Here is a 25,570-nt window from a genome sequence, read left to right as displayed (position 1 = left end):
TCACCTCCAGGGCTGGCTCACTGGTGTGGGTTTCAAATGTCAACAGTTAATTTCCGACTCATCGCTGTTGTCGCGAGAGTGCGCGTCCTTCCGGAAAAAACCCACGTCTCCGTCAAGAAGTTAGTGCTGGAGGACTCCAAGGGGCCCACTCCACGGAGCTGATAATTGCCTGAGAAGGAGTTCCCCATAGTTAGGAAATCGTATTCCTTTAAAGTCACCAAGTGCCTTTTCATTTAACAGCCCAAATCCGTAATTGTTTTTCACTTTGCAGAAAATTATGATGCCAGACTCTCACGGATCGACATTGCCAACACGCTGAGGGAGCAGGTCCAGGATCTGTTCAACAAGAAATACGGTGAGCCCCGGGACACCCTGGCGGGAGGGAAGAGAGGCAGGAGCAACCCGGTTCTGGCCGTGGTCTCCTCTGGGAAGACCGCTCACCTGCATACAAATACGTCTTGAGCACTTACTGTGTGCCAGGCACTGGGGAAAAGGGAGTGAAGAAAACACGCAGTCTCACGGGGACTTCTCTGGCGGTCCAGTGGTTAAGACTCCGTGCTTCCACTGCAGGGGCTGCGGGTTCGATCCCTGGTCGGGGAGCTAAGATCCCACATGCCAGAAACAGACAAACAAAAAAACCCACGCAGTCCCTGCCCTCGGGGGACCCTGCAGACCAGTGACGTGAGACCGGCATAGAACAGCTCTACCCAGAATCCAGCGACAGTGAGGCGTCGTCCCATGATTATGCAGGAAAAGAGCAGGCTGCTCAAGAGAAAATAGCTCTCCTTAGATTGGAAGCCAGGGAAGGGCTCTTGGAAGAAAGAACTGAACCATGGGGAATCAAGCAGAGTGTGAAGGAAGGGCATTCTGGCTGAGGTGATGGCATGTGCAAAGGCCCTGAGGCTTGTCTTAAGAAGGAGCCAAGGGAGTTCCCTGGCGGTCCAGTGGTTAGGACTTGGCGCTTTCACTGCCGTGGGCCCTGGTCAGGGAACTAAGATCCTGCAAACCATACGGTGCAGCCAAAAAAAAAAAAATATATATATATATATATATATATATATGTATATAGACACATATATATATGTAAGTAGATAGATAGATGTAAGAAGGAGCCAAAAGCCGAAGCGTAAGGGCAGGCACTGGGGGAGAGGAGGGCCCTGCGGAGCTGGCCAGAAGACAGATCCAATTGTCCAGGGCCTTGGAGGGAACCATGATACCGGGTTTGTATTTTAGGAGGATTGAAGTAAATGGAGCAGTTTTGCACTTTTAAAGTGTCTCCCTGGATGCCGTGAGGAAAGTGAGTGGCTGTGGGAGGGTGGGAGTGGACACTGGGAGACCAGCCCAGAGGCTGGAGCAGTATTTCGGCGAGAGTGATGATGGCTTGGGCAGGCCCCGGCCGGGATGCTGCAGGAAACCGGATGGAGTGAGATGTGCTTCCGAGGGAGAACCACAGGCGCAGATTGACGGGGCAGCGGGAGGAATGGAGGCATCCAGCTGCGTCCTGCCTCGAGGAGGACAAGCTGTATCTGTTAAGGTGCTTTCCGGTCTCAAGTAGCAAAACCAAACTGGCTTCAACCGTTAAGGGGGTTAATTGGCTCATGATTCAGTTACTATGACTTCACAACAGATCACCCTAACACGTGGTTGCCTAGAATAGCCATGATCATGTATTATCTCTGAGGGTATCAGCGAGTCAGGACTTTGGGAGCAAGCCGAGCTGGGGAGCTGTCACTCACGGTCTGTCCCGGGGTTGCAGGCAGAAGGCGGGTGAAGCTGGGGTCATCTGGACGGCATCCTCACTCACATGTCTGACGCCTGGGCTGGGGAAAGAGCTGGTGCTGGAACGGCTGGGCCCCTCAAGCATCTTTCTCAGTGTCTGTGTGACCCCTCTACGTGGGCTTTCTGGCATGGCAGCTCCATGGTAGCTGGATTTCCTCCTTGTTGGTCGGGGCTCCTGAGTGTCCTGAGAGAGAGCACCAGGTGGAAGCCACGTTGCCTTTTATGACCCAGCCTCAGAGGTTGTGCAGTGTCCCCTCTGCCGTACTGCATTGGTCAAGGCAGTTACAAAGTTCCACCCTAGTGTAAGAGGAGGGGAGTGTCGATGTTACACTATAAGAGGAGCACGTGGGATGGGAGAAAGATTGGTGCAGCTGTCTTTGGACAGTACAATTAGCCATAACTCAGGAAATGCAGCAGTAGGGTGGCTTTCAGGATTAGCTGGATCCAGCAGCTCAGGGAATGAACTTGGTGTCCTTCCGCTGTGTCAGAATCATCTCAGGCTGACTTCCTGCTTGCTAGCAGGATGACCACGGCTGGTCCAGACATCCCATCCAGGGAGAGAGCTGGCTTTTCCACAGGCTTTCTCAGGAAAGCCTGATAGTTTCCCAGAATTCCCTGGGCCCTCCCCTGTTTCTCATTGATCCCCATTGAGTCACATGTCCAGTCTTTACCCAATCCCCATGGCAGAGAATGCCATGTGCTCATTGGCTTAGGCCTGGGTTACCCAGACCTGTCACCATGACAAGGAGGAGGAGGGGGGAGCACAGAGCTGCCAGAGACAGGTGGATACCCAAACTGCCAGCCAGGGAGAAGGGGCAGCGCCCTCACTGAGCGGGGAAGTTTGAAGAGGGGAGATGATGGGTTCCATTTGGATATGTTGAGTCTGAAGGGTGAGTGGAGATGTCTCATAGGCAGGCAGAGAGAAAAGTCTGCTGTTCAGGAGAGGTGTCTGGACTGGATGCAAAAATTAGACCACAGGAGCAGAGGAGACACCCCTAGGGGTGCAAAGAGAGCAGAAAGAGGACCCATGCAGAAAGCCAAGGAGCCCTGTGTTTAGAGGTCAAGTCCAGGAAGGGGAGGAGTGGCCAGAAAGGGGAAACCAAGAAAGTGAGGCATCATGGACACCAAGGTGTTGGATTTTGCCAAAAGAGAGCAAATACCTTCTGGGTTGGGCAACACAGAGGCCGTCAATCATTCTAGCAAGAGCCCTTTTGGGGGCAAGGAGTGAGGAAGTAGAGATGGCAGTGTTCCCATTCATGGATTATGGGTATAAGTACCTTTCTGTCTGCAGCAAAGTCAGGATAAAGAATTTAAAACAGGCGGGAAATTCATAGAAACAGAAAGTGGGTTGGTTTGGTTGCCAGGGCACAGAGGGAAGGAGTGAGGTGTGACTGCTAATGGGAATGGGGTTTCTCTTCGGGGTGATGAAAACGCTCTGGAGTTAGATAGTGGTGATGATTTCACAACCTCCTGAGTACGCTAAAAACCACTGGATTGTTTAAGATGGTAAATGTTATGGTACGTGAATTACATCTCAATTAAATAAAGCCAAACAAACAAGCTGAAGCAGTGGCACGAAGCCAGCGGTGACACGAAGACTCAGCCATTCTGTACTTGCTAGATGCAGGGCATGCATCAAGCTCTGAGTTTCCCAGGAGCCAGAGCAAAAAGGGAAATGAGGCCAGTTATACCATTCCCAGTGTCCACGAGATAAAAATTAGTTTATTGCCCAGAAAAAGTTCAGCTACTTCTCCTAGTGCAAAGATTTCTGCAGCACATCTTCGTAAAGGGGCATCCTGTGACACTGAGGAGTGTCCAGCCCTCCGTCCAGGAGGGGGCTCCCATGGTGCACCCCACCTAAGTCAGAGAGCCATGGACGTTCACATCAGCCTGACAGCAGGCAGCAGACCTTGGCCCAGAGTGGATCAGCAGTGGACTCAGGGCTGCTCCCAGGCTGTGAGACAAGGGACAGTCCCCGGGATGGACATGCCACAGCCCTCTGCAGAGGGGATTGGCGACAGGAATGATGTGGAAAGAGAGCCCTGAGGTCTGAGCCGCACCCTGGCTGGCCTCCCTGCTCCCAGACGCGATCCGCCCTTTCAGGCCAGGCCGATCCTGAACCAGGGTGAGGCAGAGCCTGTGGGGCTGATGGATCGTTGTAGGGAAGGGCCAGCTGTGCCCACCAGGTACCATCCTTGAGACGGCTTTCAGATTCTCAAGCTGTGAGGCCTCTGACGTTGGCCCCTGCCCTGTCCCAGCAGCCACAGCCCCACGTCCCCTGGCCAGTCCTCAGCCTGCCCTGGGCACACGCCCACACCCCCGACCCCCAGGGCCCCTGCTTCCCAGTCCCTCACTGACTGTGCCTTGCTGCAGTGCTACACGACAGCCCCCCACCATACCCCACTGTGCACGGGGTGTATCACACTCGTGCATGGAGCACCCCCTGGCTGCCGACAGCCCACCAGACCCGCCTCTGGCTCCTGACACCTCCTCTGTCCCTCTCGTCCGCAGGGGAAGCCTTGGGCATCAAGTACCCGGTCCAGGTCCCCTACAAGAGGATCAAGAGTAACCCCGGCTCGGTGATCATCGAGGGGCTGCCCCCCGGGATCCCTTTCCGAAAGCCCTGCACCTTTGGCTCCCAGAACCTGGAGAGGATCCTTGCGGTGGCTGACAAGATCAAGTTCACTGTCACCAGGTACTCAGGGGAAGGGAGACAGAGAGGAGGCGAGGCTACCACGGGAGGGGGCTCGCACCACAGACCCTTGGCCTTTCCTTCGGGTGGACCTGCCCTCCATGGACAAGGCAGCTCTTCCAGCACCACCCTGGGCCCTGGGGGTTGGAGGAAGGGGGACTGCCGGCCAGCCAGGGTGCAGGGAGCCCCACAGAAGTGAGACTAGCTCCCCTGCCCCGCAGCCACCGTAGCGGGGGCAGCCTTCACGGGCCCCGTCTACCTGCTGCGGCACCTGCTCACTGCACTCCCTCATCCCCTGGAAGAGGCGTGGAGCCAGCAGGGCAGAGCCAGCGGGAGACCCTGCTGGGCCTGGTGCACAGCGGCCCTGCCGCATCGTCCCAGGGTCCCCAGGGTCCCGTGCGCACGAAGCGCCGGGCATCTTGTTAAAATGCAGATTCTGCTTCAGCAGGTCTGGGGTGGGTCCCACGCATTCCGCACAAGCTCCCCTGACACCCCCGTCTCTGTTTCTCTTCCAGGCCTTTTCAAGGACTCATCCCAAAGCCTGGTAAGAGGTGCCGGCTATGGGGGGGGCCACTTGGCACGGGGGGGGGGGCCATGGTGCTGGGGGCCAGAGGCCGGAGTGGAGCTCACCGTGGGGCACCGGTTCCAGGGCCCTGGAGCGGGACCCCCGCCCTTCTGTTGTCCCACCTCCCTGGGCTCTGGCCCCAGCAGAGAGGAGGAAGGCCAAGCTGGAGCCTGGCCCCGGTTCCTGGGACAGAGAAAGGGGTGGTGGGGTGGCGCTGGTGACTTCTAAGCCTGGGATGGGGGTTCAGGAGGGAGGGGCCTGGCCGGGTCAGTGCCCCCCACTTTCCCTAATGCAGGGGCCTTGGTGAGCAGATGAGGGTGATGGGGGTGGGTTCCTAGCCTCAGAGGGAGGGGTGTCTGCAGGGGAGCCTGCGAGCTTGGTGGTGGGATGGGGGTGAGTGCTTACCCGCTTTGTAAAATGCCTCTCCTGGCCCCGTTTCAAGGCATCCACCACCACCCCCACCGTCCCCCGGGCTATGTCCTGGCCCTCCCGAGCCCTGAATGAGCAGGGGCTGTCCCTGCGGGGGGTGGCATGACCACCTGGTCAGCGCTCAGGGATGGCCGGGCCTCCACGGAGGCAGCTGCGTACGCAGATCCCAGAGCCTGCGCGTGGAGACACGGGGAGGAGCTCTGCCGCCTCTCCCCTGCTCCCGCCCGGAGTCACTGGCAGCCCTGGGCCCTTGGGGAGGCTGCGCTGGGAACAGAGAAAGCCTGCAGGACAGGACTCCAATTTCACAGTCGCGGTCACATCCACTTTACTCCTCACTCACCTCCGTGCGCCCTGACCCTGCCACCTATAGCTGTTCATTCCCTGCGCCCAGGCCTGGCTCGGTGGGCTTCTGAGGAAGGGGCGACCTGGAGGGGGGCCAGACTCACTGAGGGGGGTAGCAGTGTGGCGGCTGCCGTCGGGCTGCAGGGACCCCAGGGAGGAGGAACAGAGGAAAGGGTGCTTGGGAGGGTTTCCCGGAGAGGAAGGCTCTCGCGGGGCCTCAGGGGAGAGCAGTACTTGGAGGGCCAGGGGGAGAGGGAGGGAGAGGCAGGTGGTCAGCTGGGGAAGCAGCAGGGCTCCAAGGCCTACGCCCAGGGTGGTTTTCCAGAACTCTCAGAGGTGTGAAAGCCGTCAGGTGATGTTAGTAAGGTAGAGATGGTGAAGGTAAGAGCAGCAAAGCGCAGCAGTGGTGGCCCCGGCGGAAACCTTGCCAAGAGATTACTGGGCGTCAGACCCTGTGCTGACCGCTTCACGTGGGTCCGGAGGTCCTTCCTCCTAGGGCTGGGCGGTGGTCTGGGTACCGTGGTTACAGACGGAGGAGTCATCTCGTTTACTCCTCACACCTGAGGCTGGCGCCAGAGCCTGACCTTCAGGGGGAAACTGAGGCTCGCGTTTTAGCAATGTGCCCACGTCACACGGCTAGCCAGTGGCCTGGCCGGCCTCTAGGCCCGTGATCTGTAGCACTTCGCCCCCGTGGACAGGTAGGCCTGTGCTTCTGGGGGCTGCAGGACAGAACAAGGTTACGGGGGCTCAGGTGCTCATGAGAACATCACAGGCCCAGGGACCCTCTTCTCATCGGCCATGGGGGGCAGGACACACGTCCCCTGGTGCCACCTGGGGCCCCTGGCCCATCCCTGCTCTGTGACAGGTCACTCAGCCCTCTGTGGACCTGCCTTGCTGCAGGACCGTGGTGGGCGGCCTGTGATCCGCTCGCCTGCCCTGCAGCGGGGGCCCCGTGACCCTGTCAGCCCTGTGCCACTGAGTCAGCTTCAAGCCACTGCCCGTCCCAACTTCACTTTCTGCCCAGGTTGGTGTCAGAGCCGGGCAGTGTCCGTCCTCTTCCCATGAGCGGCAGCAGGAAGGATGGCCGGGCCTCCCTTTGCTGACGGAGAGGAGAAACACGGCGAGGCAGTCCGTCGGCCTCCCCCTGCACACCCTGTGATCCCCAGCCCCTCCTACCCAGAAGGAAGGGCCCCACGGAGGCCTGAAAATATAGCTGCTCCAGGGGTAGGCACATACTTTTAACGAGTTTGAAAAGCAAGAAATACACTTGATCGTATGCTGGGCTGTGAGTTCAGCGGTTTGTATATCACCTTTTTTTGTCCTGTTTTTACGGATGAAGAAACTGAGGCCAAGGGAACTTCAATGACGTGCCTTGGACGCCCAACCTGTAGTGGAGGAAGCGTTGGTTCCACACCTGGCTCCCTGTTCCTTCAGGGAGGCCCACTGATGCCAGGCGGGCGGCACGTAATTCAGAGCAGCCCCCAAATAGCGGAGTGTCGGGCTTTGGGGAGAAACACTGGGGGGCGGAGAGGCAGCCAGCAGCCATTGCCCCCTTCTGTGGGGGTGACCGCTTCCACGGACCGCGGCTCACCCTCTAGCAAGGGGGCCTTGACAGCTCATCTTCCTGCTCGACCAGCTGCTTGAATCTCAGCCATCAGCCCAGGGTGGCCGTCCGCCCCCATCTCTCTGTACCAGCCTGCCCACCCACCCATCGACCCTCCCTGTGGCCCCTCTGCGTGCAGGGGCCTCGGAAATGCTTTCTCTGCCCACGTGGTATGGGAGAGGGTGGCAGGCTGCCTAGAAGAAGAGATGGGCACCTGGCCCTGGCCCCAGGCCTCAGGGATGGGACTGCCAGCGCCTTTCCAGGCATTGGCGCTCTGGGCCGGGTGTCAGCCTGGAGGGACCGGGGCAGATGGGCTGGCAGGCCAGCTGTGTGCTTCCTAACGCCATTTGTCACGCTGGGCTGGGAAGGTGTCCAGACTCACAGGGGCCTCCGAGGGTTCACCAGAGGTCGCTGGGTGCTGTTCCTGCCCCAGAAAGGGCTGTTCCCAAACCGTCCATTAGACAGTCGCTGAAGCCTGATGCGGGCCAGCTCCTGGGGTTCCGAGGTGAACTGGAGCAGGTCAGGTCAGGTCTCTGGGGAAGGCGGAACGTTGGCAGGTGCCGTAGCCTGGAGAAAGGAAGGCTGTAGCTGTGCGCCTGGAGGGGTGTTAGATGATGTGCTTTGGGATTGGGGGCCGAGGTGGTGGGGGGCCCATGGGAGAGCACAGGCTGGTGCTCAGACAGACCCAGGTTGAAACCCCAGACGCCTCTTACTAACCCTGTGACTCTGGGCTCATTATTTCACATCTCCGAGCCTTCACTTCCTCATCGGTGAGATGGAGATGGTCATACCTGCCTCCCCGGGTGATCTGAATGAATGAATGGTGGGCATTGGGGGGTGAGCCATGGAGGACGGTTTTCCCCCTGCTGATGCTTGAGAGAGATGTTTGTGAAGCCCTCAGCCCTGGGCCAGCTGTGATAGGAAGGGCTCAGCCAATGGGGTTGGCAGTTGTTACTGTTATTCCTGGAGGTCGGGAAAGCTTCCTGGAGGAGGTGACATTAAGCTGGGCCTTGGAGTTGAGCAGAAGGGTGTGTGGTTCTAACACAGGGCACAGCCTAAGTGGGGGCACAGAGCGGGTGTCTGACTAAACCAGGCTCAATCCCAGGGGCCTGAGTGAGTGAGGCCTGGGTGAGGTGCACACCACTGGAAACTCCTTGCCACCTGGCCAGGCTGCTCCCCAGTTCACCCACCTGCCTGCAGCAACCCTGAGTTAAATTAGGGACACTGGGCCAGGGGCCAGAGAGGCAGGTGGCTGGGGACAGTCTCTGCCGTCAGCAGCACCAAGTCAAGGTGGGTCTCTCCCCAGACCCAGAGGGGTCCGAGGCTGTGTAAACCCAGGACAGCAAAGGGGCTGTTCATGATATGTTGGGAAAGATCAGTGGTGACTAAGGAAGGAGAGGCCCTCCGCCCAGGTAGCTGGTGTAGCAACAGCTGTAGAACATTCTAGTAGGTCGGGAAACACGAATACATACCCATGGTGGAAATCTGGAAAATACAGAGATCTCACTGCCCAGATGGCTGTTTATTTTTACGATGATACATTTCTTCCAGATTTTTCCCCAAGCTTATTAATTGTATATCTCGTCCTTTCCATAAATTTACACACACACACGCTTAAGCATAAGCATTTTCCCATGTCTTTAAAACACTTTACAATGGTCTGTCATCAGGGTGCATCATAGTTATATAGCAGCCCTGTCCCCCGAGAATGGACATTGGGCAACTTCTCACACCGTGGATACCTAACACCCACGTCATGCTGATGATTTGCTGATTACCAAGCCTTCCCGTACCAGCACATTCGATCTCCCCCAATAACCAGTCCTACAGGGAGAAACAGGCTCAGAGAGGTTAAGGAACTCGCTGGAGGTCACACAGCATGTGCCCAGGCTTTCCCCACCCCCGACCTTTCATCCACACTGGGTAGGTCTTTGCTGCCCCCTTCTGGCTATCAGCATCTATAACAGTCCTGCCTGTCTAACCCTTAAGGCTCATAATCCTTTGAGTTCATTTATTTGCACAACAACAACAACAAGATTATTTAATACCTGTCGTATGCCAAGCAAGATCTGAGAATAGAAAAAAAATCTCTACCCGCCGTGGTGCTTATATTCTAATAGGGGAGACAGGTAAATAAGAACAAATTGTATCGTATTCAATAGTGACAAGTGCCGTGGAGACACACACAAAGGATGGCACTGTCAAGAGCACAATTTTAGAGAGGCCACCAGAAGCTAAGGCCTGAATGAAGACAGGGTATAAGCCATGTAGAAATCTAGGTCAATGATCAGGGAACTAAGATCCCACATGCCGTGGGGCAACTAAGCCTGCGTGCCACAACTACTGAGCTCGCGCACCTCAACTAGAGCCCCCGTGCCCTGGAGCCCACACGCCACAACTAGAGAAGAGAAAACCCACACGCCACAACTAGAGAGAAGCCCGCGCACCACAACAAAGAGCCCGTGCCACAACGAAAGATCCCTTGTGCCTCAGTGAAGATCCCGCGTGCCGCAACTAGGACCCAGTGCAGCCAGAAATAAATTAACTAACTAAATAAATAATAAATAAATGTTTAAAAAAAGAAAGAAATCTAGGTTGAGACATCCAGGGAGAAGAGTTGTCAGTGCAAAGGCCCTGGGGCCCTGGACATATTTTGAAAGTAGGGCCAACAGGATTGCTGAGAGTGAATGTGGGGAGGGGGAAAGAGAGATCAAGGAGGGCATCAAGGGACTTCCCTGGTGGCCCAGTGGTTAGGACTGCACGCTTCCACTGCAGGGGACATGGGTTTGATCCCTGGTCGGGGAACTAAGATCCCGCAAGCCACATGGTGTGGCAACAAAAAACCCAGAACAAAACAGGATAGCGTCAAGATTTTGTCCCAAGCAGCTGGAGAGGGAAAGGGAGGTGAGGATCTGAGTGGCGGGCAAATTTGACACCCAAGTGGACAGGTTGGGAAGGCAGTTGGATCTACAAATCAGAGAGAGCCCCACTGAGGGGTATAGCTTAGGGATAGAGCATTTGACTACAGAGAGAGTCCCCCGGAGACATGCAGTCGGGAGCCATTCTGTATTTCATGCATTTTAGTCATGAAACTGGATCACAGTGGGGTTCAACAGGGATAGTCAGAAGGGGTTCGAGGATGAACCCTGGGGCCCTCCAGCATTTAGAGCTGAGGAGAGACAAGTGAACCCCCAGAGGGTGTGATGTCCTGGAAGCTGAGTGAGAAACTGTTGAAGAAGGAGAGTGATCACCTGGGCCCAGTGCTGCTGCAAGGTCAGGTTCAGACCTGAGATGGGACTGTGGGATGGAGCGCCCAGAGGTCCAGGGATGGCGTGGTCAAGAGCAGTTTCGGGGGCTTCCCTGGTGGCGCAGTGGTTAGGAATCCACCTGCCAATTCAGGGGACACGGGTTCAAGCCCTGGTTCGGGAAGATCCCACATGCCACAGAGCAACTAAGCCCACGCGCCACGACTACTGAGCCTGCACTCTAGAGCCCGCAAGCCACAACAACTGAGCCCACGTGCCACAACTACTGAAGCCCGCGCACCTAGAGCCCGTGCTCCACAACAAGAGAAGCCACCACAATAAGCCCGTGTGTCGCAACAAAGAGTAGCCCCCTCGTCGCAACTAGAGAAAGCCCGCGCACAGTAGCGAAGACCCAACACAGGCAAAAATAAATAAATAAATAAAATAACGTTTATTAAAGAAAAAGAAAAGAGCAGTTTCAGGGAGGGGAGAGGACCTGAGTGGAATCGTGGGCTCAGGGGAGAACAAGAGAAAAGAAATGAACTCATCAGCTGCAGACGATGGCCCTTTAGGGACAGAGGAGAGGTGGGGTGGGAGCTGCAGGGTGAAATGGGATGAGGAGAGGGTTTTAGAGGTTGAATAGTGACAGTGTGATTTTAGAGGAATGGATGACATGGCAGCAGAGAGCGTGGGGAGAGTGGGCAGAGGAGGGACGTCCCCCTGAGAACAGGAGGTGGGGAAGGGGGTGCTGAGAGCACTGCCAGAACCCCTCTGCACACAGGGGGACAGGGGAAGGGTGACTGGGGCGGAGGGAAGATTGTTGGAGTCAGCGTCCTAGAGGGAGGGCTAGAAAGATGGGACAGTCTCAGAAGGAAGTATGACCTGGACACCGTGGAGAGGCCACCAATGTTGATGACCAAGGGGTTTGGACATGACTGGAAAGAGGAGAGGAGGTCGAGACAGGGAGGGCCAGGGGCTTGGAAGGCATGTCTACCCGCACGTTGATCCCCAGGAAACAGGACGGATGGCAGCGGTGTGGGTGTCCTGAGCCCCGTGCAAGTTCAGTGCCACCCGCAGGCAAAGACCAGTCCTCCCCCTTCCCCAGGAGGACCAGCTCCCCGCAGGCAGGCCACGTGCATCTGGGGGTCTGGGAGAGCTTCCCAGGGAGCTGACGTTCCTCCCCGGGGATGGGGGGGTTGCAGGCTGAGGGGCAGCACTTGCAGAGGTGGGGAGCCCTGAAATGACCATCCTTGTCCAACCCTCGCTGAGTGCCCACGGCGGGCCAGGCCCCAGGCCTTTCCCCCAGAGCCTCGTGGGGTCTTCACAGCAAGCCTGCGAGGCAGATGCTGTTTTCATTCCCATTTTGCAGCTGAGCACACCGAGGCTGAAGGAAGCAGTCACGTAGGTAACACAGGGCTGAAGTCGTACACAGAGCTGTGCCGTTCTGGAGCCTGGGCTGGTTGGGCAGTGGGGGGAAGATCGCAGAAGAAGAGTAAGGCCGAATCATGCACGGCCTTGACCTAAACTCAGGCTTTCTCTGGTGGCATCGGAGGCTTTTTCAGTCAAGGGACTGATAGGGTTGGATTTGTATTGTCTTACGATTGCCATGGTAACCACACTTCCGCCTACCAAGGTGGATGGAGAAGGCAGAACTGGAGCAGCATGGGCTGTGGGACCCAGAGGTGGGTGGGGTTAGGACCTAGAGGTGGCAGTGGGGCGTGAGGAGGGAGAGAGGGCAGAAGGTTCCAGAAGGGTGATGGTGGTGTCCATCCCCAAGGCGGGGTCTGCAGGCCTGTGGGACATCCAGGAACAGTCATGGTGCTGAGAGCCTGCAGGGTGGCGCTGGGGCTGGCCTGGGTGAGCGTGGAGCCAGCAGAGAGGGCCCAGGGCAGAGCCGGGAGCACACCGACCTCCAAGAGACCTTGAGGGAGAGGAGCCTGTGAAGGAACAGAGGAGGTGGAGCCCCAGAAAAGGAGGTGGAGGGATTTGCGGGTAAGAAGCGCTGAGTCAGGCAGCTCTTTGCAAATCTCCCATGAGAGCAGAGTCCTAGGCAACACCAGAGAGATCAAGGAAATGAACATTCTCGAAAGGTTCTCGAATAGCAGTGGCTTTAAAAAAAAAACAAACAAAAAGCCTTGTAGGTAGTGAGTTCCCCATCACTGGAGGCATCCAAGCAGCCACTCACCTGGAGGCACTGCAGGAGAGGCGGGAGGGGCTTTGCCCGCTGCAGCTACCTTTGGCTTGTGCATCCTGTGCCTGTCTGCCCGGAGCCCCAGCCCTTTAGAACTAGGGAGGGCGCAGACAGAGGGGTCTCCCCATGCACTGACTCACTTCCCTCTGCTGCCCGGCTCCAGGCTTCCCCACAGCTGCCCTGCCCCGGCTCCCTTCTGGCCAAACACAGGCTTCCAGCTTCCTCTCCTTTTGGTTTGGTTCTTTGGACCCCAGCAGCTCAGCCCTCCCTGCCAGCTTGGGGGAACTCCCTGGTGAGCAGCAAACCCGCCCACCCCCGGAGCAGGGGCTCCGGGCCCCACAGACAGAGCAGAGCTGCCGACTTCCTGTGTGACTCCAGCAGCAAGTCCGGTTTGCCTGCCTGGGCCTCGCTCTCCCTCTGTGCAAAGTGGGAAGCGTCACACTGGGGCTGCCCCGGGGTGCAGCAGGGCAAGGAAAGGAGGAATAAATGGCCCGTCGTGCGCGGGAGGGGTAAGGCGGAGAGGCCGGCCAGGCCGGAGCGTGGAGGGCCTGGAAGGCCTGGCTTGGCAGCGTGGACTGGACCCTGCAGACCCGGCCTTGGCAAGCTCTTCCGCTGACGTCCCCAAGGCCGGAGCCCGAGCACCCCCGCGGGACAGGGTCGAAGCTCTGCCGGGCCCCAGCTTTACCTAGGAAGCCCCCATTCCAGAGAGTCTCCACTTGAGTTTTCATTCAAGGAACTATGTCAGATTATATTCTGCTGAGAAAATAGATGTTCCCACTCGACCTACTTCCCACCCCCAGCGTTCCCTGAGGCCCAGTTTGAGAAGCTCAGCTGTGGGTGAAGGGTCTGCGGAGGGGGGGGGGTACAAGGAGGGAACGGCTCCAGCCCCAAATGGTACCTCTTGTCATTGTCCCCACTGGGGCCTCTGCTAGGTCTCTGCGGGGTCTCCTGTCACTCATCGGGTGCTGGGAGGAGTGGGCTTCCCGGAGAAGGGGACCTGAGCTGGGCCTGAGATTGACCTCAGCAGAGGGCATTTGGGGGTGGGGGGAGGGACTGAATAGGAGCTGGAAGGAGTCGCCTGCTGGGCCCTCGGGAGCTGGGTGACCTTGGATGAGTTAACTTACTGTCTGTGACCCTGGATAAGTTAACTTGCTATCTCTGGGCCTCGAGGTCACATGGAGCAGGGACAGCCTTCGTGGTCCACCCCCCGACCCTTGTCACGCACCCCTGCCTCCCTCTCTTCCCTACGCCACCCCCCGCCACCCTTCCAACTCGTAAGAGCTCAAAATAAAACCCTGCTTTCTCAAGTTTCTAAAGATGTCACAGTTCCAGTGCCAGCCACATGTTTCTCCACTTCATTATCTCTGCTTTTCTTTGTTAATTAGGCTCCAGTAATGATCTCACTTCTGCCTTCCCGGGAAGAGCTGGCATCTGCTGGGTGGGGCCTGGAGGCCTTTGTGGGCAGACGCCCGGCTGCCAGGCCCAGAATTGGCCGGCTGCCTCCTTTCCTGCAGGAGGGGAGGCCCCGCCCTTTCCATCTGGGTCGTGGCTGCCCCAGTCTGTCCCTGGGCTGGTCAGTGGTCCCAGCCCTGCCCTCCCTCAGCTCTGCCAGGCGGGGGAAGGGTACCTCAAGGTTCCCAGCGGCTGTTAGACAGGGGGCTTCTCAGGCCCCAGGAGCGAGCGGTGGGGGGGCTCCAGGCTCTTCTGCAACATTCCAGAAAACCTCACCGAAACTAGTTCCCCAGCTGGGACCACCCAAGCCGACAGGAACAACCAACGCCTTTATTTAGGCTAGGATGAGATCAGCCCAGGGTCACCAGGCACTGCGTGGGGAACAGAAGCTCTCTCGCTGGCTGATAAACGCGTCTTTGAGCCACGCAAGTGGAGGCCTGGGGGGTGGGGCACGAAGGATGGCTCAGCGCACATGGCTTACTGGGTGGACAGGATCTTTCCAACCTCCTGGGCTGGGTGGGGTGAGGTGGGGGAGGGTCTGGTGGCAGAAGAGACCTCATGGTGGGAGGTGGGGATGGGGACAGCACAGTCTGCGGAGGGACCCCTGCAGGTTTGGGAGCTCAGGACCAAGTACTTCGTCTGTGAACGGTTCCGAGGTGTCTTCAGGGCTGGGTGTAAGTAGCTTTTGATGAACACCAATTAAAGAGAACCCTGCCTCGGGGAACTTGAGTTCTGGTGTGGATGCAGAGAACAGACCATATGCGAAGGGTAAAGGGTACCAGGTGTGAGTGCTGAGAAGTTACAACCCTAGGTGTGGGGCGGCCAGGGAAGGCGGGTGAGCAGAGGCCTGGAGGCGGCAGTAGTGAGCCAGGAGGGCATAGAGAAGAGCCTGGCAGGCCGAGTACAGACTGCAAAGGCCCTGAGGTCCCCTGCCAGTGTGGGAGGCCAGGTCGGGTGGAGGACCTGGTAGGAGATGAGATGGAAATGGGAGAGAAGGCCGATGGTGGACGCTGGATCAAGATGCTGACCCTTGTTCCGAGTGAGCTGGGAGCCAGGGCAGGCTTCCGAGCAGAGGAGAGACAGAATCCAGTCTAGGATCTAACAGGATCCCTCTGGCTGCTGGGTGAGGACACACAGGGTGGCAGCAGGGGACGATGTAGGGAGTTGGTCCTGGCAAAGCAGGTGAGGCCCAGTAGTGCCGGCAGTGGTGGTAAGTCCTTGACTCTGGGCAGAGTTTGTGGCTGAAGCCGACAATTTGCTGATGTGGGCTGTGAGAGAGGAGTTGAGTTTGACCTCAGGGATTGGGGCTGAGCTTCTGGAAGGATGGAGGTGCGGGTAGGTAGCTGAGACGAGGAAGATGCAGGAGGAGCTGGCCGGGGCTGCGGGGGAGTCTCAGGCATGTTTGTGGCGTGTTAGGTCTGGGGTATTATCCAGGCGCTGTTGCATGTAGAGTGGGGGCGGGGGGCATGTCCAGGGAGTGGTCCAGGCTTGAGGTATAATTTGGGGAATCGCAAGCATATCGCTGGTATTTAAAGCCCTAACAGAATGAGATCTTTGGGAGTGAGCGGAATCAGAGGACCAGGGCCCTGGTGCCTTCAGCCTTTGTGGGTAAGGAAAAAACTGGGAGGGGCCGGGAGTGGGTGGTGTCCTGGGGCTGAGTGGAAGAACCCCGTTCTCCCTGGGGGAGGCCCTTCTCCCCTTGTGGCCGTGAGGCTCCCACGGCCCAGAGACGCAGCTGAGCATCTTGCAGGGATGTCAGGGGTCAGGCCCTGAGCCACGATGGCTTCTCAGCAGGCCGCAGGCCCACTGTGCAGGATTATAGATGCCACCCAAGGCAAGCGGGAGGAGGTTTCCCCTCCGTTGCGCGAAGTAGGGGAGCCCCGGGTTTCCACTGTCTGTTCCGTGAAACAGGTTCTGCACGCCCTCTTGGGTGGGGACCTGGAGAGTGGCAGGGCGGGGTGAAAACAACTTCTCTGGTACCAGCAGAGGATCTCCTTCGCCGGGGAAAGGAGGATGGATTTGCCCCACAGACAACAGAGAGCCCTCAGCGAGTTTAAAGCGAAGGAAGGACATGGGCGGATAGACTGTTTAGAAAAATCTGAGTGGCTTGCAAAGCAGAGGATGCATTCGGGGAGGGCAGGTGAGAAGACCCACCTGGATTGTTGGATGGAGACAAGGGGGCACAGAGGGGTTTCGTCGGCTGCTGTAACAAATTACCCACTCGGTGGCTGAAAGCAACACAGGTTTATCTCCTTACAGTGGTAGAGCTAAGAAGTCCGAAATGAGTCTCACGGGGCTAGTCACGGTGTCCGCAGAGTGGGTTCCTTCCCAAGGCTCCGAGGGAGAATCTGTTTCCTTGTCTTTTCCATCTTCTAGACACCGCCTGCGTTCCTTGGCTTGCAGCCCCTCCTGCATCTTCAAAACGCATCCGTCCAACCTCAGTTGTCCCCTCTCCCTCTGCTTTTGACCTTGCCTCCTTACAAGGACCCTTGTGATTACATTTAGGGTCCACTCAGATAACCCAGGATAACCTAGCCACCTCAAGATTAACTTAAACACACCAGCAAAGTCCCTTCTGCCATGTAAAGAAACATAGTCACCGGCTCCGGGGATTAGGGCACGGACAGCTTTGGCAGCCACTACTCAGCCAAGGTTTCTCTCCTGAGCGACCGTGTGGGAGGTTGGAGCCAGGGACCCACGAGAAGGGAGGAGGGACAGGTTTGAGGGCACCTGGAGAAGCCGGCCCGGGATGTGCAGAATCAAAGGTGCTCGAGGAAGCAGGCGGAAACATGGGTTTGGGGGTTGCGGGTGCAGAGAGAGTGAGAAGAAACAGCAGCATGGATGGAGCAGAAGGAAGATCTCTTCCCTCCCCGTGTGCAGCGACTGAGTCGGACACTCCTGCTCTGTCCTCCCAGCCACAACAGAACGAGGCTGTACTGCCAGGTGGTCAGCGGGCTGGGGTGAATCCCGGCTCTCCCTCTAACTCACTGTGTAACCTGGGGCCTGTGGCTTCCCCTGTGTGCCTCAGTTTCCTCGTCTGTAGGATGCAGACACTCCTAGGACCAACTTCATAAGGTTGTCAGAATGATTAAGTGAAGGAAGCCATGCAAAGATCTAAGAAGAGTGCCTGGCACGCAGGAGCTTAATTTCTCAGACAGTTATTTGCCGAGCGCTTGTGATGTGTCGGGTGTTATTGCGGGTGCTGGGGCTGTAGTCCTGAACACGTGCAAACAGACTGCACGCTCAGCCCACAGGAAGCATCTGTTCTCGGGTCGTTGGCTGCAGAGTTTGCTGTACAGCACGAGGATCGGGATTGGTACCCCCTCCCCGCGTGAGGCAGCAGAGCCCTCCCTCGCCTGTGCGCTCCGCTGCCTCCATCTGCCCACCTTGCCCGGGCTGGGAGCCGATGTCCTGCTCATCACATTTCGTGTGTGGCATTCCGTACCTGGCCAGTTATGGCCACAGTTCGGCCTTGGGACCATGGAGGAGGGAAGGGGAGAGGAGAGGGAAGGACACGATTTCCCTTGGGAAGGGCCACGGGCATGTCTGCTCCCAGGACCGTCCGTCCAAGGCAGACGCCCACAAGAAAACCTGGCACTTGCTCCGCCCGGCCAGGTTTGCAGGTTCGAGCACAGAGCTGCAGGAGAGTTTGAGAAAGCCCTCTGAGGAGGTACTGGGCTGTTCTCGGATGGGAAAGCAGCACCCAGGGCTCAGAGGGACCTGGGTTTGAGCCTCAGCGCCACCCATCGCAAACCATGCGGCCTTGGTGGCTGGGAACAGGCACCTTGACTCCTCTGAGCCTCGGTTTCCTTACGTGTAAAATGGGGACCGTAACACCTAGAGGTCAGGTTTGTCGTGAGGAATAAAGAGCATCACTGTGTAAGTCACCAGGCATGGTCTCTGGTGGGCACGTATCGTCAGCAAATGGAGGATTTGCATCCCAGTGTCGGGCAGCTGGGAGGGCAGTGAAACGGCCTGGAGCCCCAACAGGGAAGGCCCCAGCCAGACAGCTCTCTGTTGGCCATTGTTCCAGGCTCCTGTGTGCAGTGGGTCAGCTGAAGGTCAGACAGCTGGGCTCCAGGGAGGAACCTGGATCACCTGCCCAGGCAGGTTGTGGTCCACCCACCATGCACCTCCATCCCAGGGAAGGGAGATGGATTCATGGGGGCACAGAGCCCAGCTCGAGGGAACTCTGGGGGAGAAGGCTTGCTTTCTTCCCTCCCCTGTCCCCCTCCCTAGTGAACCCCATGCACTGATCAGATCCGTCATGATCCCTGGCTCATAACCCACTCTGCCATCAATCCCTGCATGTAATCATCAATTGATTGATGGTTGTAACTTTTTATTTTGAAGTGATTTTTAATTTACAAAAAGTTGCAAAGATAGCACAGAGTTCCTAAATACCGTCTGACCCATGTGGGATGTTAACATCTTGCATAACCATGGTCCATTTGTCAAAACTAAGAAATTAGCATCGATTGGTGCTGTGCGATTAACTAAGCTATAGGTTTTATTTAGATTTCTTCAGTTTTTCCACCGATGTCGTTTTCACATTCCAGAATCCAGTCCAGGATACCACACTGCATTTAGCATTCATTTATTTTTATTCTTTCATTCGTATTCCCACATATTTGTTTGCTCACTCGTTAATAAATACTATGGTGAACACCCATGAACCTGCCACCCGTCTAAGAATCAGAACAGAACCAATAACATACCTCCACCTACGTGCTCTCCCTCATCCTGTCTGCCTCTCTCCCCAGAACAAATATTCTGAATTTTATGTGTGTCATTCTCTTGGTTTCTTTCCCTTCAAAATTGCAAAACTGCAGGAAAAAAAAAAGAATAGTAGAAGAATAGGAAAAAGAATGGAAAAAAAAAAAGAGTCCCTGGCTATATATTCTTTGTCAGGATTCATTAATTCTCTTTTTTGTGTTTGTGTGTGTTAATTCTTCTTTCTTCTATTTATTTATTTTTTATTATTTTATTTTATTTTATTATTTTGTTTTTTTATTTATTTTTTATTTTTTGGCTTCACCATGCGACATGCGGGATCTTTTTTTTTTTATAAATTTATTTATTTTTTATTTTCGGCTGCGTTGGGTCTTCGTTGCTGCACGCGGGCTTTCTCTAGTTGGGGCGAGCAGGGCTACTCTTTGTTGCAGTGCGTGGGCTTCTCATTGCGGTGGCCCCTCTTGTTGCAGAGCACGGGCTCTAGATGCGTGGGCTTCAATAGTTGCGGCACGCAGGCTCAGTAGCTGTGGCCCCCGGGCTCTAGAGCACAGGCTCAGTAGTAGTGGGGCGCGGGCTTAGTTGCTCTGCGGCATGTGGGATCTTCCCGGACCAGGGCTCGAACCCATGTCCCCTGCTTTGGCAGGCGGATTCTTAACCACTGTGCCACCAGGGAAGCTCAGACATTCGGGATCTTATTTCCCAGACCAGGGGTTGAACTCAGGCAGGCCCTTAGCAGTGAAAGCGCCGAGTCCTAACCATTGGACCACCAGGGAATTCCCTGGAGTCATTAATACTTTCCTTTTTTAAAAAATATTTATTTATTTGGCTGTACCAGGTCTTAGTTGTGGCACTCGGGATCTTCATTGCGGCACACAGGATCTTTAGTTGCGACATGCATGTGGGATCTAGTTCCCCGACCAGGGATCGAACCCAGGCCCCCTGCATTGGGAGCGCGGAGTCCCAACAGCTGGACCACGAGGGAAGTCGCTGGAGTCATTAATTCTTAACATTTGCCAAATTCCTTCCCTCTCTCCCTCCCTCTGTTCCTCTCTGTCTCTCCCACAGGCACAGTCCCCGCCCCATTGATTTCTGTCTCTGCCTCTTTCTCCATTCAAAATAAGTTGCAGACATCTTGAGTGCTCACGCCTAAATATTTCAACACACAACCCACAACTCTCCAGAACAATGCTATTCTTTTGCAGATCCACAATACCGTTGTCACACTCATAAAACTTACTAACTCCCTGTCATCTAATAGACAGTCTGTATTCAAATTCCCAAAAATGTCTTTGATACCGTCGTCCCCCCGTGATTTAATCACTGCTCACAGGTTGATTTCTTTTAACATGTCTATTGCATATAATACGGGCCTAAACCAAAATTATTTCATTTTGCTTTTTTTTTTAACTTTCTAAAAATTATTATTTATTTACTTAGTTGCACCAGGTCTTAGTTGTGGCAGGCAGGCTCCTTAGTTGCAGAATGCATGTGGGATCTAGTTCCCTAACCGGGGATCGAACCCAGGCCCTCTGCATTGGGAGTGCAGAGTCTTATCCACTTTGCCACCAGGGAAGTCCCTTTTTTTTTTAACTTTTATAACCAAGGTGTCCTATTGTAACAAGCCTGGGGTTTGCTTCTGTCACTTAACATGACGTAACACAAGGTTGAAATGTGTGGCCATAGCAGTTTGTTTTCGGGGCTCTGTAATATTCCACTGAGTGACTGTACCACGATTGACTTGTCCATTCTCCTGTCCTTGGTCATCTGGGTTCCCTCCGTGGTCTTGCCGTTACTAAGAACGCTCTTAGCACGCTTGAGTATGTTCTCTTTGGCACACGTACGTAAGATTCTCTTGGGTACGTGAGGTCATGCGCCTGGGGAGGGCTTCCACCCCACTGCAGCATGGCCATCCCCTCTCTGAGCCTCAGCTTCTCCGTCTGTAAGACAGATGGAGGACTTCCTTGCGGGTCCAGTGGTTAGGACTTGGCGTTTTCACTCCCGAGGGCCCGGGTTCAATCCCTGGTCGGGGAACTAAGATGCCACAAGCCGCGCAGCCTGGCCAAAAAAACCCCCAGAATTCCTGCTGCCCCTAAATACAGATCATGGAAGGGGTTAAGCGATGAACTGAGTTTTACCCTTTTATCCTGGCAAAGGTCTGGTGCCGGGAAAGGGAGGTATCGTGCAAGTCGCAGGGTCCCAGAGAGGGACTTGGCTCGTCCCCCACCTGAGCGGCCCCTGCTTCCTGCACAAGGCAGCTGTTCTGCCCAGGTGGGGTGCCTGTGGATATCCACCCTCTGCTCTCTTGAGAGCCAGGCCCGCCCAGGTCTGCTTTCTGCCTGGATCGCCCAGCCCAAGCCTGGCGGAGAGGAGAGGCTGCTTCGAGAGGGTTGAGGAGGCATAGTTACTCCGCTCTTCCCCCGAGATCCGGTCTCTCCCTCTGAGCAGCATTCCTTGCTGCTTTTAGATGGTGACTGTCAGCACACAGTCATCAGCCTGAGCTGGGGACCTCAGACTAGGCGCAGAAAGGCCAGGCTGCTCAGGGCTCGTGTACTTTGCCCCGGGAGAGGGCTGTGAGGCCACCCCAGGCGTCACCCCGAGCTGACTGGCCTAAAACTGTGTACATAGCATGGCTGGGGTTTAATAAGCTTGGTTGCTTTCTTTCCCCAGGCAAAATTCAGTTAATCCTCAGGCTAACAGACAGCAGATTAGAAACAACAAGATGAGAGCCACAGTAGTGAGATAGACAGTAGTGAGAGAGAGGAGACCAGAAAACTGGAAACAGCAGCAAAAGGCAGGAGAAATGCCAGCCTGGGGCAGTGGGGGACAGGTCACTGCAGCCAGGGCAAGTTCAACAGCACTTTCTGGACAGCACTGGGGTCAGGTCATGAGGGCGACCTCCATCTACCCCCAACCATGTGCTTAATAAGAGAGGGGTACTTGATGAGTTTTAGAAAATGGTCTCCCCCACATGAGTAAAGCAAAAACCCAGGGGCTTAAGAGAACAAACCTCCATCATCTGGAAGAGTTTCGTATAGAAGATTTTGTTTCCTGAGACTACACAAGATAACTGAGGCACTGATCTGGTAATAACATCAATGCTAACTTGACACTGATGGCATAAGACCTTAAATGTTTTTATGCACCGTATCACTAGATCCCTCCCAACAGGCCAGGATTCCCATTTGAGGGATGTGGAAACTGAGGCTCACGGAGGTTGAGTGCTTTTCCACATACCACACAGCCTTAGGGTTACAGTCAAGATTGCCTTGCAACCTGCTGGGCCAGGGAACTTCCCTGTCACTGGCCCTGAGGACCCCCTTTCTCCCCACTGTCTACAGGCATTCAAGCAGGTACATTGAGGGCACACCACACTCCGCATGGAGCCCTGTGACGTTTCCAAATGGAGAACATTCTGAAATGTTTGCAACCGTTGGTGTCCTTACAACCAACCTGGGTTCAGAGAAGCTCAGGCAGGACCCCCCCCAGAGAAGAAGAGTAATAACTAGACCGTGGACCGTGCCAGGCACGGACATAACGTCCTCACCTCATCCTCACGGCAGCTCCATGTGGTCATTGTTGCTAATTTTTTTTTAAGGTGTTTTTTGTTTTTAATTTTTGGCTGTGTTCGGTCTTCGCTGCTGCACACGGGCTTTCTCTAGTTGCGGCGATTGGGGGCTACTCTTCATTGTGCTGAGCGGGCTTCTCACTGTGGCGGCCTCCCCTGTTGCGGAGCACGGGCTCTAGGCACACGGGCTTCAGTAGTTGTGGCACGAGGGCTCAGTAGTTGTGGCTCACGGGCTCCAGAGCACAGGCTCAGCAGCTGTGGTGCACAGGTGCAGCCGCTCTGCGGCATGTGGGATCTTCCCGGACCAGGGCTCGAACCCGTGTCCCCTTGGCAGCCGGACTCTCAACCACTGCGCCACCAGGGAAGCCCTGTTGCTACTTGCCAGACGAGGAAATCCAGTGGTTGCCTAAGGTCACGAGCTAATAACAGAGCCAAGATTTGAAACCAGGCAGTCAGGCTTCAGAGAGTGTGGTCTTAACTCCTGGCAACAGGGCTGCACCTCAGAGCCCGGGAAAGACCACTGGGTGTACAGCCGAGGCCCCACGGGGCCCCAGTGACTGTGCCTCACCCCCCTCCCCATGTTCTCATGTTTCCTGATCCTAGTTTCGCCCACAAGCAGACCAGACTCAGAGGTGATGGCTGCCGGGACCGTCCCACCCCAGCCTAGGCTAGGACAGCCGCTGCCCACAGCCATCCTTGGGGAGGTCCCTGGTGACCCCAGGCCTGGCCACCCCCTCTCCAGACTGTGGGTGTGTGACGGTGGTGGCAGGAGCCTGGCTCTGTCAGGAGGAGTCCTGTGACCCGCCCGCAGCCTGCCAACAGGCGCACTTGGCTGGAGGTGCAGGCTAGCAGGATGTATGGGCTTCCTCCTCCACACCGGGGCTCGCCAGGGCTCGGCCAGGGGCCCGCTGAGGACAGTGGCCATGATTCACGTCACAGGAGACCAGCTCTGTCCGAGGCACCTCCGAGCCCCCCGACACAAGCGTGTTCAGCCCTCCCCCCTGCATGGAGCTGGAGGGCTGGGGCTCAAGCAGGAACACAGGGAGGGCCTCTTCACCTGGGGTTCAGGTTCAGCCTCCCAGCAACTGCGTCACTCCTTTGCCCTCACCACCTGAGGGGTTGCCTCTGAGTACACGGAGGACCAGCGCCTCTCTCCCCTCCAGCCCCCGCCAGAGGCTAACCTGGCCTATTTCATTCAAAAACTAGTCCTCTAAGAAAAATGGAACCCCCCTTCCTCCAAATTAAGTAAAAACAAAGAGGTCGGGGAGAAGCCAGGAGCAGCTGTGGGGAAACGTGGGCATCCTCTCAGAGGCCCGACACTGAGCTGGGAGGATCCAGTGGTAACGCGCGTCGTGGGCCTGACGGTCTGCACGTGGGACGTGCTTGGTCCACTCAGCAGCTGTGATTCTTGGTATTACGGAAAAAGGCCCCTAAACTCCCACCACACTCCAGAGGCATTCAGGACACCTCGCGGTGCCGCCAGCGGCCCTCAGGCAACTCAGGTCCCACTTTCCTGCCGTTTAACTGCTGCACAGTTTGCTGCCTGGGACTGACCTGTGTGCTCTTCGTGCTGGCTGCCCTGTGATGTGGTGTCACCCCTGCCTGTCAGCTGCAGCCTGGTTTGGGGGTGCTCTCCCCGGCAGATCAGACAGGACATAGGGAAGGGGACATTTTCCATGTCCCCTAACATGTGTTGAGCACCCACGGGATGCCTGCAGCCCCAACGTGCAGATAAATCTGCGTCCCACGGGGCCTTGGGTGGCATGGGTGTCACCTCCTCTGGGAAGCCCTCCTTGATCCCTGGCTGGGTTGGGGTCGTCCCCACCCCCACCCCATGTTTCCACGAGCCATGCACTGACAGTTATCAAGCCCAGTGGGTCACCGAGTGTTCCCCACTGTCCCCTGCCTCGTCTGGGGCTGTGTTCTGTACTCTGCTAAATGCCCAAGGGCAGCACTGCATCCAGATGGGACGGTGCTCGTGAAATATTCGTCCAAGACGAATACTATGTCGAGACAGTGAGCTGAAATGCTGAGAGGTGACGTGGCGCGGCCCTTTGAGGCCTGGCGTTGCCTCTCAAAAGGCGAGGGCAGTGTGCAGCCCAGGCCTGCCCTGTCTTTATCTCTCTCCACCCACTGGCAGTGGTGCAGCAGGAGCCTGCAGGGGGACGTGGGGTTGGTGAGTGAGTCCTGCGCTCCCAGAGAGGTGCACAGGTGACGGCCATGTCCAGCAACTACGGGGACCTGAGCTGGTGGGCTTGCTTTGAGGTGCTGTCTTTTAATCCAGAAGGCTTTTTGTCATGTACCAACTGAGTCCGGCCCTGCCCTGGGCTTGAGAGGAGACAGAGGCGTGGAACTATGAGCTGATGGAACAAGAGATTTAGAGGAAACACCTTAAAGATCAACCCTTCTTTCTACAGATGGGAAACTGAGACTTCAGGAAACCCAGAGTGCATGGTAGCGTGAAAGACGAGGACTTTTGAGTCAGACAGAGTATTCCTGGCACTTAGCGGCTGTGTGACCTTGGGCAGGTTACTTAACCTCTCTGAACCTTTGTGTCCTCGGCTGTGGTGAGCAGTGACCATGACTGCATCTGGGAGAGCTGCCAGCAGAGCATCCAAGCACTCGTTGGGTGAATCCAGGCTGATCTTTGCCTGACCTGTGTGGTGCTGCCGTGCCTGTGCAGAATGCCGGCCACCAGAGCAATCCCTGGTGGCAGGGGGTTAGCTAGATAGAGAGTGTCCTCCACCTCTCTGCAGGCTCTTAAGTGGCCCTGGGGCCCAGCGCTCGGTCCTAGTTGTCTGCTGACCTGGAGGAGGGTCAGGTTGATTCTCGCCACATCCGGGGTCCTGAAAACCATTTGGAAGGGCCATGTTGGGGCGTATGGGAAGATGGAGGGCTCCAGGGGGTGCTGAGTTTGGGGTCTTGGTGTGGCCGAGGGGAGCCATCACTCCCCAAGATGGGGACACAGGAGGG

General features: G+C 56.3%; 1 protein-coding gene across 8 annotated transcripts in view; it reads left to right on the top strand.

Annotated features, from left to right (window-relative positions):
• GTF2IRD1 (GTF2I repeat domain containing 1) overlaps positions 1-25,570 on the top strand; it is a 111,638-nt gene that overhangs the window by 76,124 nt on the left and 9,944 nt on the right. For all 8 annotated transcript variants that reach the window (XM_060123113.1, XM_060123112.1, XM_060123110.1 and 5 more), the window contains 3 exons: positions 272-355; positions 4,291-4,474; positions 4,987-5,015. In XM_060123113.1, the coding sequence (XP_059979096.1) occupies positions 272-355; positions 4,291-4,474; positions 4,987-5,015 (297 nt within the window). The remainder of the gene's footprint in view (positions 1-271; positions 356-4,290; positions 4,475-4,986; positions 5,016-25,570) is intronic.

This window comes from Lagenorhynchus albirostris, chromosome 15 (genome assembly GCF_949774975.1).
Source record: "Lagenorhynchus albirostris chromosome 15, mLagAlb1.1, whole genome shotgun sequence".
Classification (NCBI taxonomy): Eukaryota; Metazoa; Chordata; class Mammalia; order Artiodactyla; family Delphinidae; genus Lagenorhynchus; species Lagenorhynchus albirostris.
Note: the sequence above shows the minus strand (reverse complement) of the source record. Positions and strands in the feature narration are given on the sequence as shown.